The following is a 16,642-nucleotide window of genomic DNA, read 5'->3' on the forward strand; positions in this document are numbered from 1 at the left end:
AAAATAAGATGAAATACAAGAATCAATATTGATCATGATATGGAAAATCAATATCAATGACGCGCGTACATGTATCAACGTATAATATATGTGTCTAGATGTATTTGTGTGAGTAAGTGAGTATGCGTGTGTGCACGTGTGCGTTTGCGTGTTGAAATACGCGAACGAATTGTATTTGGATATCATCGAATTGTACATTAATATATAGAAATATATATATATATCTTGAAAATTATATATATATACATATTTATATGTATCATTTTTAAAAGTAACTGTGATTTTCTAATCGTGAATGAAAGAAATGATGGATTATGAATAATTATTGGATCGATATATATATATATATTCAAGATATGTATGGGAGAAAAAGAGAGAGTGAAATTTTATTAATTTCTAATATCTTATAATTCTACGTATTATACAATATACCTTATACTATTATTGATTTGAGGCTGATTGCAATTTGAACGTAACAAATAATTCAATTGTGTCTGTGTGTATACACACACATATATATATATATATATATATATATATATATATATATATATATATATATATATATATATATATATATATATGCATACATACATACATACTATATTAATAATTTTTAAACAAAGCATGTGATTTTTATTGTACAAAACTGATACAGAAGCAGGATATAACATTTGCTGAGTTCAATTGAAAACTTTTACAAATGAATGAATGTAACAATAACATCAATACTTGTTATAAAGTAATACAGAAAAATATCGTATATTCTAATTGGTTAGCAAAATCTAAATCTGTTGTTGAATCTCGTTCGATGTACAAAAACTACCGCGGTATCAGGCAAATGTTAAGAAAATAAAAAACAAAACAAAAATCTACGATGTCTGTGATTATACAATGAGGTTAAAGAGAGAGCGTAAGACAATATAAGCAATCTTCATACATGTGTGTATCGATCTAATATATACGAGTATAATATAAACAATTAGAAGTCCACACACATACACACACGTACACCCAAGCGATCAAGATTCACGCGTCGCAAGCATGTTTTAGTTGTAAATTTTTAGTGATAAACACACACGTAATGATTTCAGAGATCTCGAACAACTTATTGGTGAAACTGCAACATGTCAAGCGATGCGTACATACATGCCTTTATAATTTTCACGTCGCGTTACTGTTATCCCTGAACAATATTGTTGGCTCATTTTATTTTCCGGTTAGAATTTTTATCATAATCGTTATTTTACGGCACTTGGAATAAAAAACAAAAAAAAAAAAAAAAAACGCAAGGCTAACAGCAGTCAAATATCGCTCAAATAAAAACATTTTGTTACTACAATATTTATTGAAGCGTCGTTAACGTCGTCATTACGGTTCCGTCGGGTATGCAAATATAACTAGTAACACAGAAAAATTCAACTCTTATTCTCACCTTCGGACATAAATATAAAATATGTAGGTACGCAATACGTACGAATGTAATATTTTCACGGATCGGAACGTTTACGCCGACATCGCGTACATACAAACATTCATACATCTGTAATTATGCAGAACACAGGCTGTTGTTGCGCATACCACCATCGTACACTCATATTAACCCTTCTACGTACATAGAAATGTATGCGAACGCGTAGGCGCGAGGATTAGGAATAAAAATAATTAGATTAGTACATATATGAAATCACACACATACGTATGTATTTATATGTCTATTAGTTCGGATAATAGTAATAATGATTATAATAATTGCACCGCTGCTAGGGAATGATAATAACATACCGTGAGAATTCGGCGAAGCGAGCCCTTCGAGATATTCAGTCTGGAAACGGGGGGGGGGGCTGCTTCGCCGAATCTTGACTGTACATTGCAAGTGAGTAAATATGTAGTAACAAAATGTGAAAATACCCTACGTGAAATTATATAGTTTACAACGGCGGAAACACTACGCAAACATATACACAGGCACATAGTATGCATAGATAATTGACACAAGTAAAGAGTTGCGAGAAAAAAAACGAATGACAAGCGAAATGTACGGAATTCTATAACGAAATACGTACGTAGTGTGGGAATGCGTGTGTGCGTTTTGCAAATGTGGATTTTGTGCATGCGCGGTGTTTGTATGAGCGAATTGGGGATATACATTTACACACGCGTTTGCGTATTATGTCGGAAGAGTTGGTGGCGCGGGGGGGTGAAAGGGGGATGGTGGAAAATAGGGACTCGCGCGTGTGTATGTATGCATATAATACATATAATCCTGTACTTTGTATCTTATATACAGTGTAGAGCCCTTCAGGAAGAATTTGTACAAAACGGCTGGGATATTCGCCAGCAAATCTGTGATTTTAGCTTGGTTATGATTCAGTATTTTTTTAAATAAAAAATAAAAAAATTAAAATTAAAAAAAAAAAAAAAATTGCGAAATAAAAAAAAAATGCAAACAAGAAAAAACCGAGAAAAAACCAACGACAACAATCCAAACTTAACACACACGAGATGAAATCAAGAATATAAACACGACATCATCCTAGGTACACTTCACATTCACATTAAACATCCCTGGAATAAAGCGAAAATGACAAGAGGAAAAATAATACACGTTAACTTGCACGGTAACGACGTAAAAATTTTGTGGTAGTATTAACGAGAACAGTTTAAAAAATGTGTAATCGATGAAAATCATGTATAAAAAATGACTTGTATGTAAAAAGAATTATACGAAAAAGAAATGTAAAACTTGTGTACAGAAACTATAACCACGCTATTTTAATCATGTGAAAAATGTACGTCTCGTGGCAGCAGTGAAAAATCGAATGTACTATTTAGAAAATTTCATAATTTTATCGGGTATTTGGAATAATTTCGAGCGAATTGCAAAACACTTGTGTGTGTAAAAAGAAAGTAATAATTTGTAACGAGCGAGTTGGATTTTGTCGGATTTTTTTCTGAGCATCTTCTTCACCGTTTTGAATGTTTGGAAGTTCTTTTCCTTTTTTGGAAACACGTTTCGAGACGATTGGGAGGAAACGTATCGCTGGGTAATTTTATGCAATTCTTAATACTGAACTTTTGGGCGAGCACTTTTGAGACAGAGTTTCATTTGTTCATACACATCATCGTCATCTAATTATAGTTGTGTTAGTCGTAGTGGATAAAACATTTACTTTCTGGTCGTGATCTCGGGATGCATAAAAAAACAAAAACTCAGATAAACACACGCAAAATTGGCTCGTGCGTGCCTTTTGCCAATTATATCGACGTCAAATCTACGTCCACGCTTTTTATCATTCTTGATAAACAACGACGCAAAATTTGTTGCGCTTCTTTCTTTTTCTGGTTATTTGGTTCGAAAAGTTTGAAAATTTTCATACTTGTTATCCAACTCGTGTCGTAAAAGAGAATAATAATTCAAATCCAAACAAAGTTTGTGATTGGGATACTGAAACGTGATTGTAGATTCTACCACCTTACAGACAGTTCTTTTATAAAATGGCACAAAAATAACATCATAACGGTAAAGTCCATCTAGTGGTCCATCTAGTCTTTTGTTGAAATCGAGCCGCGCTGCAATCTGTAGTTTTTATGGATCATGGCAAGTTGAAGGTGTGTACACCACTGTAGATCCTAATTTCAAATGAATACGAGCACTAATTTTATGTATGTTTAATCGATAACGTGTGCGGTTTGGCAAGTGGGTTAAGGAACCATAGAAACCAACATGAAAAGAGGCATGACTGACACCATATAATGTAGACAGTAGGCACTGACTTTATTCACCGGTCGTGCGTTGCCAAATTCAATGACGTAGTGTTGGTCAGATCCTCTTTTCTGCTTGGTCTATGTTGGATCGTAACTGTAATGTGCAGATAGATTCGATGAATAATATAGTAAATCAGGCTAGCGCAAACAAGTAAGAATGCATAATAGAGAACGGAAGAGCGAGAGTTAGAAAGCTGGAGATGAGAAAAGAGGGTGCTCGAAGCGAGGTGCGGGATCCACATCACCGGGCCGAGTGACATGTGATTAAGACTGTACTAAATCATATATTATAGGATAAAAGAAAAGAAAATGAGAAAGAAACAGAAACGAAGACTTTGTAAAATCATGTATAAACTTTACTTAAAGTAATATAAAAAATAAGAGTAACAAACAAGGACCAATGGTGAACTCGCCGTCGCGTCGGGCTCCGCTCCATACGCATATATATATATATATACACACTAGAGTAATAATAATAATATACGTAAATGTATATATTATGATGCACAGTCACTCAATGCATAGACGTTATGGAAAAATTTTGGAAATTTAAACAACAAACATATACATCATATGAAATTTGCCAAATGCGTTTCCATATACGTATATCTGCATGAAAAACACCTACATACATAATACATCCCCCCCGGATCAATCAGTCAACCAACCCAGAACAAGAATCCCTAAAATTTTAGACTCATACCTATTATTATAATTACAATATTATTATTATTATTATTATTATTAAGTCTATTGTATCAATGTATAATTATATTTAGTTGATAGATTACAAATTATTATTTCTCGCTTGTATATATATGCCGTGAGATCGGAAAAATTTAACTCTTTTAATGAAAGAATGAAATAATAATAATTAAAAAAAAAAAATAATAATTTTTTCGAATGTTTTTGTACAGAGAAAATAAAAGTAAGGGCCTCGTGCTTATGGAATTTCATGAATATAAAAATGATGAAAAAATTAACATCTTTGTCTCTTATCATTTGATTCGAAACACCCTCCTCAAACGTTTTACATTTTATCTCAGGTTATTAAATGGATTCGATTTTATAGACGAACATTGTCAAATTTCACCACAATTTTATTCAATTTTAGATTTGGGATTACAAAGTTTTTGTTTGTGATATTCTATCAATAAAAATATTATTGAAATTCAATAACTCAATGATAACTTTATTCGATATTATAGATTGAAAACCAGTATAGCTTTTTATTCCCGAGAAAGAAATCAATAATCTTTAGATCTGGAGAATATTTTGTCAGCTAGTCTCTTGAGTGTAGCTGTTCTAATTATGTTATTTTAACACGGACCACGTGTGCGTAAACACTACCGTAGGTGGGGGAGTACGTTACGTTCGCCGTGCTAGGAATTATACTACCATTAATTCGTATTCGTCACACACAGCCGTATGACAATAGTTTGTAAGTTTCTAAACCCAATCACCGAAGGTACAATAAAGCCTCGCCCATTTCACAATTCAGTACCCAGCAATACGATTTAGGCAACGTTGAATGTCTTTTCACAGGTACCCAACAGACGAATGGACGATGAAAGTATATAAAACATTTGATAGTGAACCATGGTCATGAAAAGACGGCAAATAAGTTTAGGGAATTCATTTTGCATCCTCATCAAAAGAAATTGATTTTCTACTAACGACGTCCTGTTACATTTTAAAATGTAATCAACGTTGAATTGACGTGCGAGTATAAAGTAACTTCAGCGATGTGGTATCGTCTCTGGGTTCAGTTGATCCTGATGTGCTAGACTCGTACAACATAGGGAAGGACAAGCGGGTTCAATAAAAACGTCAGCAGAATGCATTCGCGCATGCCGTGAAGTTCCGACGGCCATGTTTCCAAGCGGTGCGTCACTGGCTACCAAGTTCTTTTGCTTCTTCTCTTTAAACTATAGTGTGGAGTTTTGTTGTGTCTCGAGTAGCGTCCTCGTGGTATGACGCGCGTTGCACCATGGGAGACACTGTAAAGCCTCACGCCTTTGGCGAGGATGGAGTGAAAAAACGATGAAAATAAACAGAGGCCGTGGCACGAGATAAGACGGAGGATCGACCAGGGCTGGTAAACAACCTCGACACAGCAGTAGCGGCGAAGCGCGGTAATATGGTTTTGTAACTTTCGTGTCGAAAATCAGTGAACATAAGCAAAATGCTGGTAGGAAAGAGGAATTGCACAACCGCACACGTCCGACGTTCCCATCTTCGTTGAGGATTTGGCACATAATACGTATCTTAGAAGCTTACGTGCTCACGTTGTCGGCAGCTCAGAAATCGGAATTTGAAATTTCCTTCTCAGTCGTTAGAATCAATGTTTACAGTTGGACAAACAATGATGCTGACTTGGAGAACTTGTAATGCGAACGAATGAAAAGTTGTTTGTATTGTAACAACCGAGCGCGACAAGGTTGCAGCTAAGAACGTTGAACGTTCTTCAACTCTTCGGGTTGACAATTATTTTTTCAACGCTTCTCAAGGTAATTCATATTTGCCAATTTATTCTTAGTACTAGTATCGTTTAATTACACACGACAACGTCAGTGAGGCCGAGAAAATTTTGCGGGGAGCGCAAGGTCTGCGTTGTGTCATTGTCGTATTGAAATATCCGTACCTACATTCGCTTTGTCCTGAGAAACACCTCGAGCTTCAAATATCAAAATTGTGGGTTTTACCGGGAACAATAACGATACAGTATTTTTACGAACATTGAAATAATGATTGTAACGACGTTAAATTCAAAGCCCCCAGAAGTTTAGAAAACATCACGTGTTTGTCGTTCGGTTTCGAATCACCATTGTCTTATTGTTGCTGAAGGTGTTCGATACTTCGAGAGGACAATATCGGAAAAAGGGTAAACTGTGAAATGCTAAGGCTGGGGAACAAACCGTACATTGTCTTGACGATCAACGATGCAGTGTATTGCCAATTACGTTTTCTATTCCTTTTTTTACAATGCAACGCTTTGTGCATGACCTTAACATAAATTGAACTAACAGTTTTTTCTTAATCGCTAGATCGATCGACGACTTCGCAACTAGAGATTTTGGTATGCGCTAATGCAAGAAAATATGGAAAGTTTTAAATTGTGCAGAAACTAATTTTCTTGCGAGGCGTTCTCTGTTATTTACACGTGCATTGCCTGTGGTTCTTCACTGCCTTGTGGAGTAGTTATCGGCTCATACATCCCAAGAACGTCGTAAGCCTGTAGTTTGTAAGGTAGATTAGACGCGGCGCGTTTATACGTCGCGATAAGATTAATTATCAGTTTAAACGCATTTCAAGATAATCAACGCAATTGTTTTTCTCTCGAAAACTATAATTATTGTCTCCGGAAACAATAAAATTCAAAGTAACGTAGGTTCTTAAAAATTTTAGGAACCTTTCAAAAACGGCAAAAAGGTAGACAGACCCTCCTAGTTCCGTAGATAAACCCCACGGAGGATCAAGTAAGTCGGTATTTAGCAAAAATTCCGGTCACCATTCTGCCTGATATAATATCTGTATAAGTTTGCTTCGTTTTATCTTCTGTCCTTTTCTTTTTGCGTTATAGTCGTGGTTATGTATTGGTCATGTAACAAATGTACATATTTGCACACACTTACAACGTACATGTACGGTGTGTCACTTCTTGCGGTCAAATTTTTCTACGCCTTACTTTGTCGAATCGAGGCAGGGAAACTTAAAGGGGGGTCGAGGGGTGGGGGGGGAGCTTCGGGGTATCCGATATACCTGTTTTGTGTAATACGCTGACGAAAGTAGCAAATCCCTCTCGACGCATTCGCCAAAATAGTCTGTGAATCTGTTAGTTCAGCATTATTTATTCATTCTACGGTCTGTATACATTCATGCAGAAATTCAAATGGGTTCTATTTCGTCGAATCGGAACGAGTCTCGTGTAGATGTCGATGCTTTCGGCCATTCGAGGATTTCGTACGTCTCGGGGATAACTGAATATTCGGATTTCGAAACTACGAGCGCAGGTATCCGTCCTGGAAAAGAATTGATTTTTCAGTCGTCCGAATTTTTCAAAACGAATTTATCATGTATATGTATCTAGGGCTCAGATCTCCGAAGTGTTCAGTTCCGCCTACGTTTATACGGAAGATTTTTTCGTTGCATACTAACATACATCCGCTTTTGAATATCACTCAATTTTCACGACTGCGCAGAGTTTTGCAAAGCGTTTAATTGTCACGCCGCCGCAAGCGCCGGTATTATTCGTTATGTAGCCGCACAGCGGGCAGGCAGGCGAGAGGAGGCTAGGAACGCATGATTCGGCGATTCTACATGTAGCGGCCATCTTGGTGCGCGTAACTCGTGCCGCTCGGCCTCTCTGCGGTTTGGCTGTCGTTGCAAAATATTTATTCGCTAAACATTGAGCAACGAAACCTTGCAAATCCACATACTGCTCTCAACGATGTACATATATCATCCCGTTCGGTAAAGGCTCGTTTGTCCTCCGTATAAAGCAGACGACGTGTTTCTTCGCACGCAGCACCATCCGGTAACAAAATTCATTGCATTTTTGTGTTAAACAGGTTTCAGAAAATAACTAAAAGAAAAGGACGAAAAAAAGTACAAGCTTATTATGTTCGTTTCACAGCCTCGAGCAAGCGAGTTTCTAAATGCCATGTTGGTACATTCTGATCATTGCTAACGAATTAATATACTTAAAAGTGTAATTTAAGGAATATAAATATTTTTTTCTTTCGTTCGTGACATATTTTTTCGACGTTCGTCACAATACACGCAATACGCGCGGAGAATTTTTCGTTGAGAAAATTTTGTTTCTCTGTATTGTTATTAGTTTTACTTTTTACCCATTTTTTTTTTTTTTTTTTATAAACTCGAGAGTTTGTAACCGACAGAATAGCCGCCCTCTATACCCGTTTCGAAATTGTACACAACGCTGTCCAGAATTTCTGTAACACCAAATTATCATACATTCACGATATATATTACTAGCGAACTCCCTCCTTCTCCTCTTGCACTCCTGCCTCCACGTTCTCCCTCCTTCTATTCTATAAGGAACAAATTACCGCAGCAGAGGGGACGACTCCGAATTGGGCGATTATAAAACGTGCGCGAATCCATGTTACGATATTTGATTGCCACCACCAGCACAGATAACATTTTCGCCCGCAAGGATCGTATAATTGTGTCAACATCAAGTTACGCTAATCAGCGACTGAAGTTGTAATTAACAGAGAACGCATCCGACAGTATAAAAATGTATTCGTAAATGTCTACATTACATGTCAAATATCTTTTCTCTGACGTTTGAACTGCATTACGCATTAATTCATACCTATGTAATAAGTCTTATTGATAGCCTTTATACCTTTCTGTTCAGATTATTATTGATCTACGTAATTTTTTGATTCCTCCAATATCAAGATATGCAGCATAAACAGGAACATGGCAGCGACTGTGATCTTTCGTTCGCGCTAGACGATGAAAACGCTTGAAATCTTATCGCCTAGAAAGTAACCGGGTACTTATCCGAGGTTCAAGTTATCCTCTCGATGCGTTTATATGTCACGACAATCACGAGACACCCACTATTAGTGCTCTACGTAGGTGTATATGTATATATATATATATATATACATATACATATTCACAAACGGGAAGATTTAGAGATCTATGGATAAAGACGTAGAGACTCATTCCTTGCTTCCTTAGCATTCCGTGACCTTTATAACTCCGAAGACGACCGACAATCCGTTGCTCGAACTATCGTGAACTCTTCGTCCCGGAGTTTTGCTGAAAGTCAAGGAGTGCAGATACTGTGCATCAGATACTTTCGAAAGATCTGGAGTCAATGCATGGCGGACGGAAGTTGTGACCTGAAAAATAGATGGCAGATCATTCGATCGATCGGAGGATGAAGCCTAGCAGTCGACTCGGTAACGACCATCGAGTTTACTCTACGTCGTGGCGAATTGTGCTCCGACGTTTTTTGGGAGAGAAAACTACGGAGTGCTCGAGCATCGTTGATGACAAACAAACCAAATCGACAAGTGGTCGCTGGTCCGTGGAGGAGTGGAGGTGCAACCTGTCCATGCCGATACCGCTCTTTCGATTGCAGCAGGCAGGCGGAGAATCAGGTTGTCTCAGAGGTCAGCTTCGGTTACTGCCCTGATGTTCTTCTCTGTCTTTCGCTGCATTGTGTGATACTACTGCCGATGCGAGAAACAGACGAATGTTTCCTCGGCGTTTCATCTTCGTCCGCATGCAAAAACCACCCAAAACTACACTAATTCACGCTCCACCGAGCCAAGGGTAACACACGTCTACTTCTCCTCTTGTTGTCCCCATAAGTGCAGGTAATGCAATATCTAAATTGATGATTTCAAGGTCTTCAGCAGAGAATTGGAGTTGGATATTGTCTGACTGAGAATTTCTCGTACCCATAATCCGTGCATTGAAACTTGTGTTAGTAAGCCATGTTCAATACCTCACAACATCCATTTACTTCAGATCCGCGATTCAAGTATCCGAGCGAGCCTGTCAAAGTACGGAGAAACGTTGTTATAAATCTCAAGTGCGTATGTTACTAGGGTACACAAGAGGCGACTAGCAGTTCCATTTGTTACATCTGACAATGATGCTTGTTATATAGGCTGCGTCGAAACAATCGGTAACCCCGGAGCTTAAGGAGAATATGGATGTGTGCAATCGGATTTTTTTTTTTTCATCTTTGCCAGAAGTCAGAGGCCAGTAAAGTTCGAAGTGTTTCTTTCAACGTATCTATTTATCGAGGAATTACGTTTGCCTGCAGTCCTATTTGCTGAATATCGAAGACGCTCCATGAACGAGAAAGGTAGTGACGCCGGGGGAAATTTTTTCGGCCTGCATAGCCGAGGGAACCTTGTGGATTTAAATCTGCGGTCTACTAGGAAAATTACACCGTGGTTGATGTCAGACGGTCATATATTTCATTGGGATGCCGGTTGACCTGTTTCGGCGAGTGGATCTTCTCACGCTTCGCTTCAGCCATAAATGCCTCTTCATGAACCCGATTGAACAATCTATCTCGCCTGTTGAACTCTTTTCTGTTGGCTGCTCACCCGGAATCGTCCGCAAGCCTTTCCTCCCATGAACCGACGTCACGACGATGCCTGGAGATAGTAAACCTTGGCCTGACCGATAAACTTTATCTTCTAGCTGCCTCCAAGTCAAATATATATCTGTTATAACGATATCAACAATCGACTAGCGCCTTGGGCTCGTTTTATTTGTTGTTATTTTAATAAACACCGATTACTATGCCTGTCGGCACCGCTCCGAGTCGTTTCGAAGTTATCACACGCCTCGAGACTCCTCGCATGAGTTAGATGCTAGGCCGCCATGTTTCCGCTTGCGACCATACCTAGAGGAACTAATACAGGCGCAACAAGTATGTGCGCAGCTTTTATACTTCAGGAGTAGAACGACTATAAGCCGTTACCACGCTGCAAATTATTTTCATCAATAGTAAACCAGCATTGTTACACCGTTAGAATAATTTACCTAACTAAACACGATGTCCCAGCAGGTACATTTTATATTTGTGCTTTTCTAATATCAACACTTGAATTGTCATATTAACATTTAATTTGTTATTTTTACTTCCTTTTTTTTACTTATCGTTAGTAATACATTAAAAACCGGTTAAATCAACCCAAAAATCTAAGCGGATCTACTGGGACATTTTTTTTCTATCGGTGTAGAAATTGTTTACATACATTGTGAAGTATGGTTCTAATAAGGAACTAGGCGTTGGAGGAATTCCGAATATTGTAAATATGTTCTTCTCTTCTTATTGAAAATATGAAAGAATTCGTTGATCCATATAGATGATGGATTAAAAGTGCATCGATGCTAATGATTTATGGCTTCGTTTAAAATAATTACGGAACATATCCCTCCTGATGATGATACGGATAGAAAATCCGTCAGTGTCTTCGCGCTTGCTTATGACACACATGGTGTTAATAGTGTTATCGAGCACCAACACGCGATGTTCGATATATCGATTAAGCACCTTGTCATAATATGGACGATCGTATCCGTGATGATTTTACGATAGCGCGATGGTCTGAAATAGAAGTTGACGTAGTTTTGATAGTAAAAAAACACACAGTAAACGATACGTCATCTAACCTTTCATCCAGTGACGCGCTTGTGATTTATTATAATTAGTTTTGACCGACGGTCGTTTATGATTTCGAGTCAGCTTCTAACTCTGTTAGGGTTTTCTGGACACAATGAAAAAGTGTAGCACATTGACGTCGAATTGAACACATTTTGAAATACGATTGAAATATGTTCGTTAAAACTCATCATCAACATTTTTTGTTGCAGTTTGATTTCTGATGGCAAAACAAGAATGGTACTGAAAGAGGGAAGCTCCAGCGGTGAAACGTGGATACGTGAAATTGATGCGGCAGAAAGAGCAAAACAGAAAAATGACCGCGCGTGGAAATTCGTTCTTGATCAAATTTTCGTCGCCGGTGATCGTCGATCCGTCAAAGAGTGTGTCTATCGCGGGGAAGGAAACGCAAACTTGGTGCTTGCACTGCCTTGTGTAAGTATTCTTAATGTATTTATACTGGCCAATATCGGAGTATTTACACGCCAAACCTTTCTTTGAATCGCTGACGCTGCAACTCTGCCACTCTGCTTCTTCGTCGATCCAGTTTTCTTAATGGTAGTTGACATATAAGGCGGGAGAAGGAGACAATGGAAAATTACGTGAACCGCAGTAGAACACGCATGTTCGACGTGTGGGTGTGGGCATACTGGAATAGTTTAACTACTGGCCTGATATCGTGTATCGCGGTGATTGTGCCGGGCCACGAACCGCCACATCCACTACGCAGTAGAGCTGAGCAGTAATTAGTTGATTATACAAATTCTAGCAGCGTGTGATAGAACACTGTCCAGAGAAAACACGTTCACTAGCGAACCTGTTTGTCTCACTCGTAGTATTGATCAATGAGTCATGGGGTCTACTTGCTTAACCCAAATTTAGGATTTCGAAACTATAAAGATTCAGCCGTCTTCGCCTTCTCACTTGTTGTTGCCATGATTATTCACGTTTCGCGGCTTCGCTGATTTTTCTTCACGACTAATTCCTTTCGCGGGAGATTTGAATTGGAGGAAACTGATCTCTGGTATTGGAACCCTTGATCACTCGGTTGACTTGGATGAAATTCCGATGAGAAACGTATCTCTTGACGTCAAATCTCGCCTCTGGTGGTATAATTATTAACCGATTGGGTTAATGTCCTTCAAACATAGAAGACGTCACGAGAGCCCATCAAAGATATCCGTGCTTCGCGTTGTTGCAAACCCGTTAATTCGTTCTCAGCTTTAGTAAGAAACTAGTTAAGGGAGTACGTGTTTAACAAAGGTTTAAACTTTCTCGATGTTTTTCCCTACCCGATGTATGTGTACATTATACACTTCGAGGGGAATTGTACTTTTAAACTGTATATTATTACTTAACTTTCAATATAAAGACGGCGCATTGTCATTTATTAAGCACTTTTCTCGAACGACATTTACAGGAGCGGAAAGTGGTGCGGTTTCGGAAGTCTTTACCTGGCAAGGCCGATCCGGATGGAGGCGAGGCACGAACGAGACAGGAAAATCAGTTTCTGAGAGTCGTAATCTTACGATTTCTTGGCGAATACGTTCAACCCCCAGAAATAATTCGCGGCAGGCCGGAAGATATGGCGCTGCTGTCCGAAGCTATACGCTCTCTGCGTCCAGGTGAGTAAGATCTCTCGATTCCCTTCTTAAAATAAGATGCTGCGTTTAGAAATGTCTCAAGTATTGTGTAAAATACTGCGAATTTATATTTCATTAACTATTTTCTCCGCAGAAAGTCGCCGCGGGAAAGACATAGTCGAAGAGTACGTCACCAAATACGTAGATTATGCCTTTTTACCTGCCAAACTTACCGATTCGCTACAACACTACCATTGCAGTCGACCTACTTTCTGCGTTGAAATCAAACCTAAACAAGGATTCAGGCACGAATCGGACGAACAGTTCCAGAGGTGCACGTATTGTCTTACGCAATACTCCAAGGTAACGCCCGATGAAGTTAATTGTTATTACATAAATAAATTACATAAGTTGATAAATAGGGTTTCTCAGGTGTTTCGGCAAGAGACAAATTTTTACTTTCCTGGTTTCTCGACTGGGACGTGGTCAGCCATCATCAGATGAAATTCCCGCAAGTTTGACCGATAGACCGGAGAAATTCTATTTATTCATCACTGACGGCTGAAAACAATCTATTGGTAATGAAAATTGTGTAAAAGTACGAAATTTGTAAGACGTGGTAGAATAATTAAAAAATCGTATCTCGACTTTCAGATGAACAGCGGAGTGATTAAATCTCGTAGTACTTACTGCCCGTTCGATCTGTTCTCCGGCGATGCGGAACGTATGAAAAAATCCATTCATGGTCTTCTGCAGTCTCCTCAAAACAATCTCAGGATTTTCAAAAATGGCAACATAATCTATGACTGTAATAGTAATCCAGATGACTTGGAGTATATTTTAGGAGAATGGTTCGTTGCCAGTAGATATCGATCTATGGAACAGTATTTAAAAATTTTCGTCAGACTCGTTAGCACTGCTTTATTGAGAGAATTCCATCATACCCCGATGAACGAATCAGCATATTGTCCATTGACTCGAATATCGTCACAGGATTGTGACAATGAGACACGAATTGAACAAGAGCTCGTAGTGAAGGCGAAGAAACTCCTGTACTTATCAGATTACGTAAGTATGCCTCATTTTTATTCGATAATGCTTTTTAATCTGACGTGGATATTTTTCCTCTTGTAGACCATTTTCAATGCTTTATCGCGTTTTTCAGGAGTGCAATTTCATTGGCGGTGACCTCCTACCAGATTCTGTCCTTGGACGAATCCGTCGCATGCAGCAATTGCCGTATTACAGTACCGACATCGTATATAAAATATATTTGAAGTATATACGAATTTGGAACGATAACTCGATTTATTCCGGTATGATAAGAATGCACAGCAGCAAGAAGAACGAACTGCCTATCAGAAGCGAAGAACTATGTGAGGTGCGTTATCTTTTAAAAATTTCTTATCGTTAGTTTGATTTACACTTTTACATTGTTATTCTGTCTGCCCAGAGATGCGAGTCTGCACGGACAAAGGATGCGTCAAGCGCTGCCTATTCCTCTGTAAATCCATCCGAAAGTACAAATACCTTGAAGCCGAAAATTCCTGGCAAAAATGGAAATAACAGCACTGCGTCGGCGGATTTCCGAAGTAATAAACTTGATCGAAATCTAGACGAAACCGAAGGGGAGATAAATATCGCAATCACAAATGACGAGTTGCGAGCTTTACAGAATTATCTCCTCGCAACAACTGCCAAGGATTGCTCCATTCTAATGGCCTTCCAAGAAATTGACTCCGCGTAAGTAATTCACCTGTTTAGCATAGAAATTTCAAGACTAGGTCACGGTCGGAGATTTACAGTTGAGTGTTCGTTTTTTTTTATAGGTGCATACCCAATGTAGCGGAACCAAATGTCGTGGAGACAGACCAGCTTAGTTTTTTGGTCAATGTGGGTATCCTGGACGTGGACCCGAAGTCCATACACTGCATTAAAAAACACCGGAAACGCGACATAAACGTTCTTGTTTCTGTTACGAAAATTTTAGAAAAAGAGGTTTAATTGGTAAATAAATTATTTTTCAGTACAGCGTAATTCTACTGTCACGTTTTTTAAGCTGCGTTTCATTCTAGTAGATACCAAGAAAATCATGCTCTTCCTCGTAAAATAAAATCGAAACTTGTTCACGTGCACGTTTCATTGGCACAATTCAGTTGGGTGCAACATATAAACAATTTTAAGATCGTAAGCAGCAATTGATAGTAAAAAAAAAAAACTTATCAGTTTTAATTGAGTTGAAACTGAAAAGGTGTAAAGTGAGAGAAACTTGGTAATTATATTTGAATGACAATGCAAATCTCTCTACTACAAAGTAATCGATAGTATATATGCGGTCGAATAGTCATAATCATTGTAATTAGACGATAGCTTTAGGTCACATAATTAGGTGATGTTAGTGGTAAGAGACTATTCTGTATTTTTTAACTAGTCATAGTGTTATTTGTTTAAGAATAGCAAGGAAAGTAATATTCTGATTTTTTATATCACTTTGAAACATTTTATGTTGATATGTTTTGTTCCAGTTTTGTAATGGAAGGCGAAAATGAAAGTCAGATTCATTCTCACCTAATAATAAGTAAATGTGTCTGTACAGAACCAAAAGCCGTTTTCCCTGAAAATTGATTGTACTTTATGAATGAAATCACAAAAAGTATTCGACGATTAACTTTTTCTGCACCGATAATTCATTGGCATAAGTCTATTCGGATCAGAATCTGATATGCGATTTCTAGCTTACAGGGAGAAATATGATGATAAGTTAGCCCACGAAGTTGAAAGGATTTATTACAATTAAGTTTTATACATAAAAAGTGCATACTGTCCCAGTCACTGGTCATTCCATTTTTCAAGTAGTAAAAACGGTAATTGGTGTGTAGAATGTTGAAAACCTCAATATCACTGATGCCCGGTTGTGTAACGGTTAGCTTATCGTACGAGCCGAGTCCATCTGGTAGCGGTATTTCGGTTTGTTCGCAGCATTCGGCTGGCGAAGATTGCGCGAGGTTCATATTGTTCGTAGCTTGAGGAACACAGATCGCTAAAGTCGGCCGTACTTGTACGAAACTGAGGCGCGTCGCGCGTCGGTTCGGTTTCAGAGTTTATGAATGGCGCGGTTGCG

General features: G+C 38.3%; 1 protein-coding gene across 6 annotated transcripts in view; it reads left to right on the forward strand.

Annotated features, from left to right (window-relative positions):
• The window catches only part of LOC124305713 (inositol-pentakisphosphate 2-kinase), a 43,176-nt gene extending 27,378 nt beyond the window's left edge, over positions 1–15,798 (forward strand). For 2 of the 6 annotated variants that reach the window (XM_046765408.1, XM_046765406.1), the window contains exons 2-8: positions 12,151–12,373; positions 13,359–13,563; positions 13,676–13,884; positions 14,176–14,589; positions 14,687–14,902; positions 14,975–15,264; positions 15,351–15,798. In XM_046765408.1, the coding sequence (XP_046621364.1) occupies positions 12,176–12,373; positions 13,359–13,563; positions 13,676–13,884; positions 14,176–14,589; positions 14,687–14,902; positions 14,975–15,264; positions 15,351–15,525 (1,707 nt within the window). In that variant the 5' untranslated portion in view covers positions 12,151–12,175 and the 3' untranslated portion in view covers positions 15,526–15,798. Of the gene's footprint in view, positions 1–5,663; positions 5,904–5,948; positions 6,279–8,099; positions 8,306–10,304; positions 10,771–12,150; positions 12,374–13,358; positions 13,564–13,675; positions 13,885–14,175; positions 14,590–14,686; positions 14,903–14,974; positions 15,265–15,350 lie in introns of those variants that run through there. The other 4 variants (XM_046765410.1, XM_046765411.1, XM_046765409.1 and 1 more) reach the window with 4 other exon arrangements.
• Positions 15,799–16,642: the final 844 nt, after the last annotated feature.

Source organism: Neodiprion virginianus, chromosome 5 (genome assembly GCF_021901495.1).
Source record: "Neodiprion virginianus isolate iyNeoVirg1 chromosome 5, iyNeoVirg1.1, whole genome shotgun sequence".
NCBI lineage: Eukaryota > Metazoa > Arthropoda > Insecta > Hymenoptera > Diprionidae > Neodiprion > Neodiprion virginianus.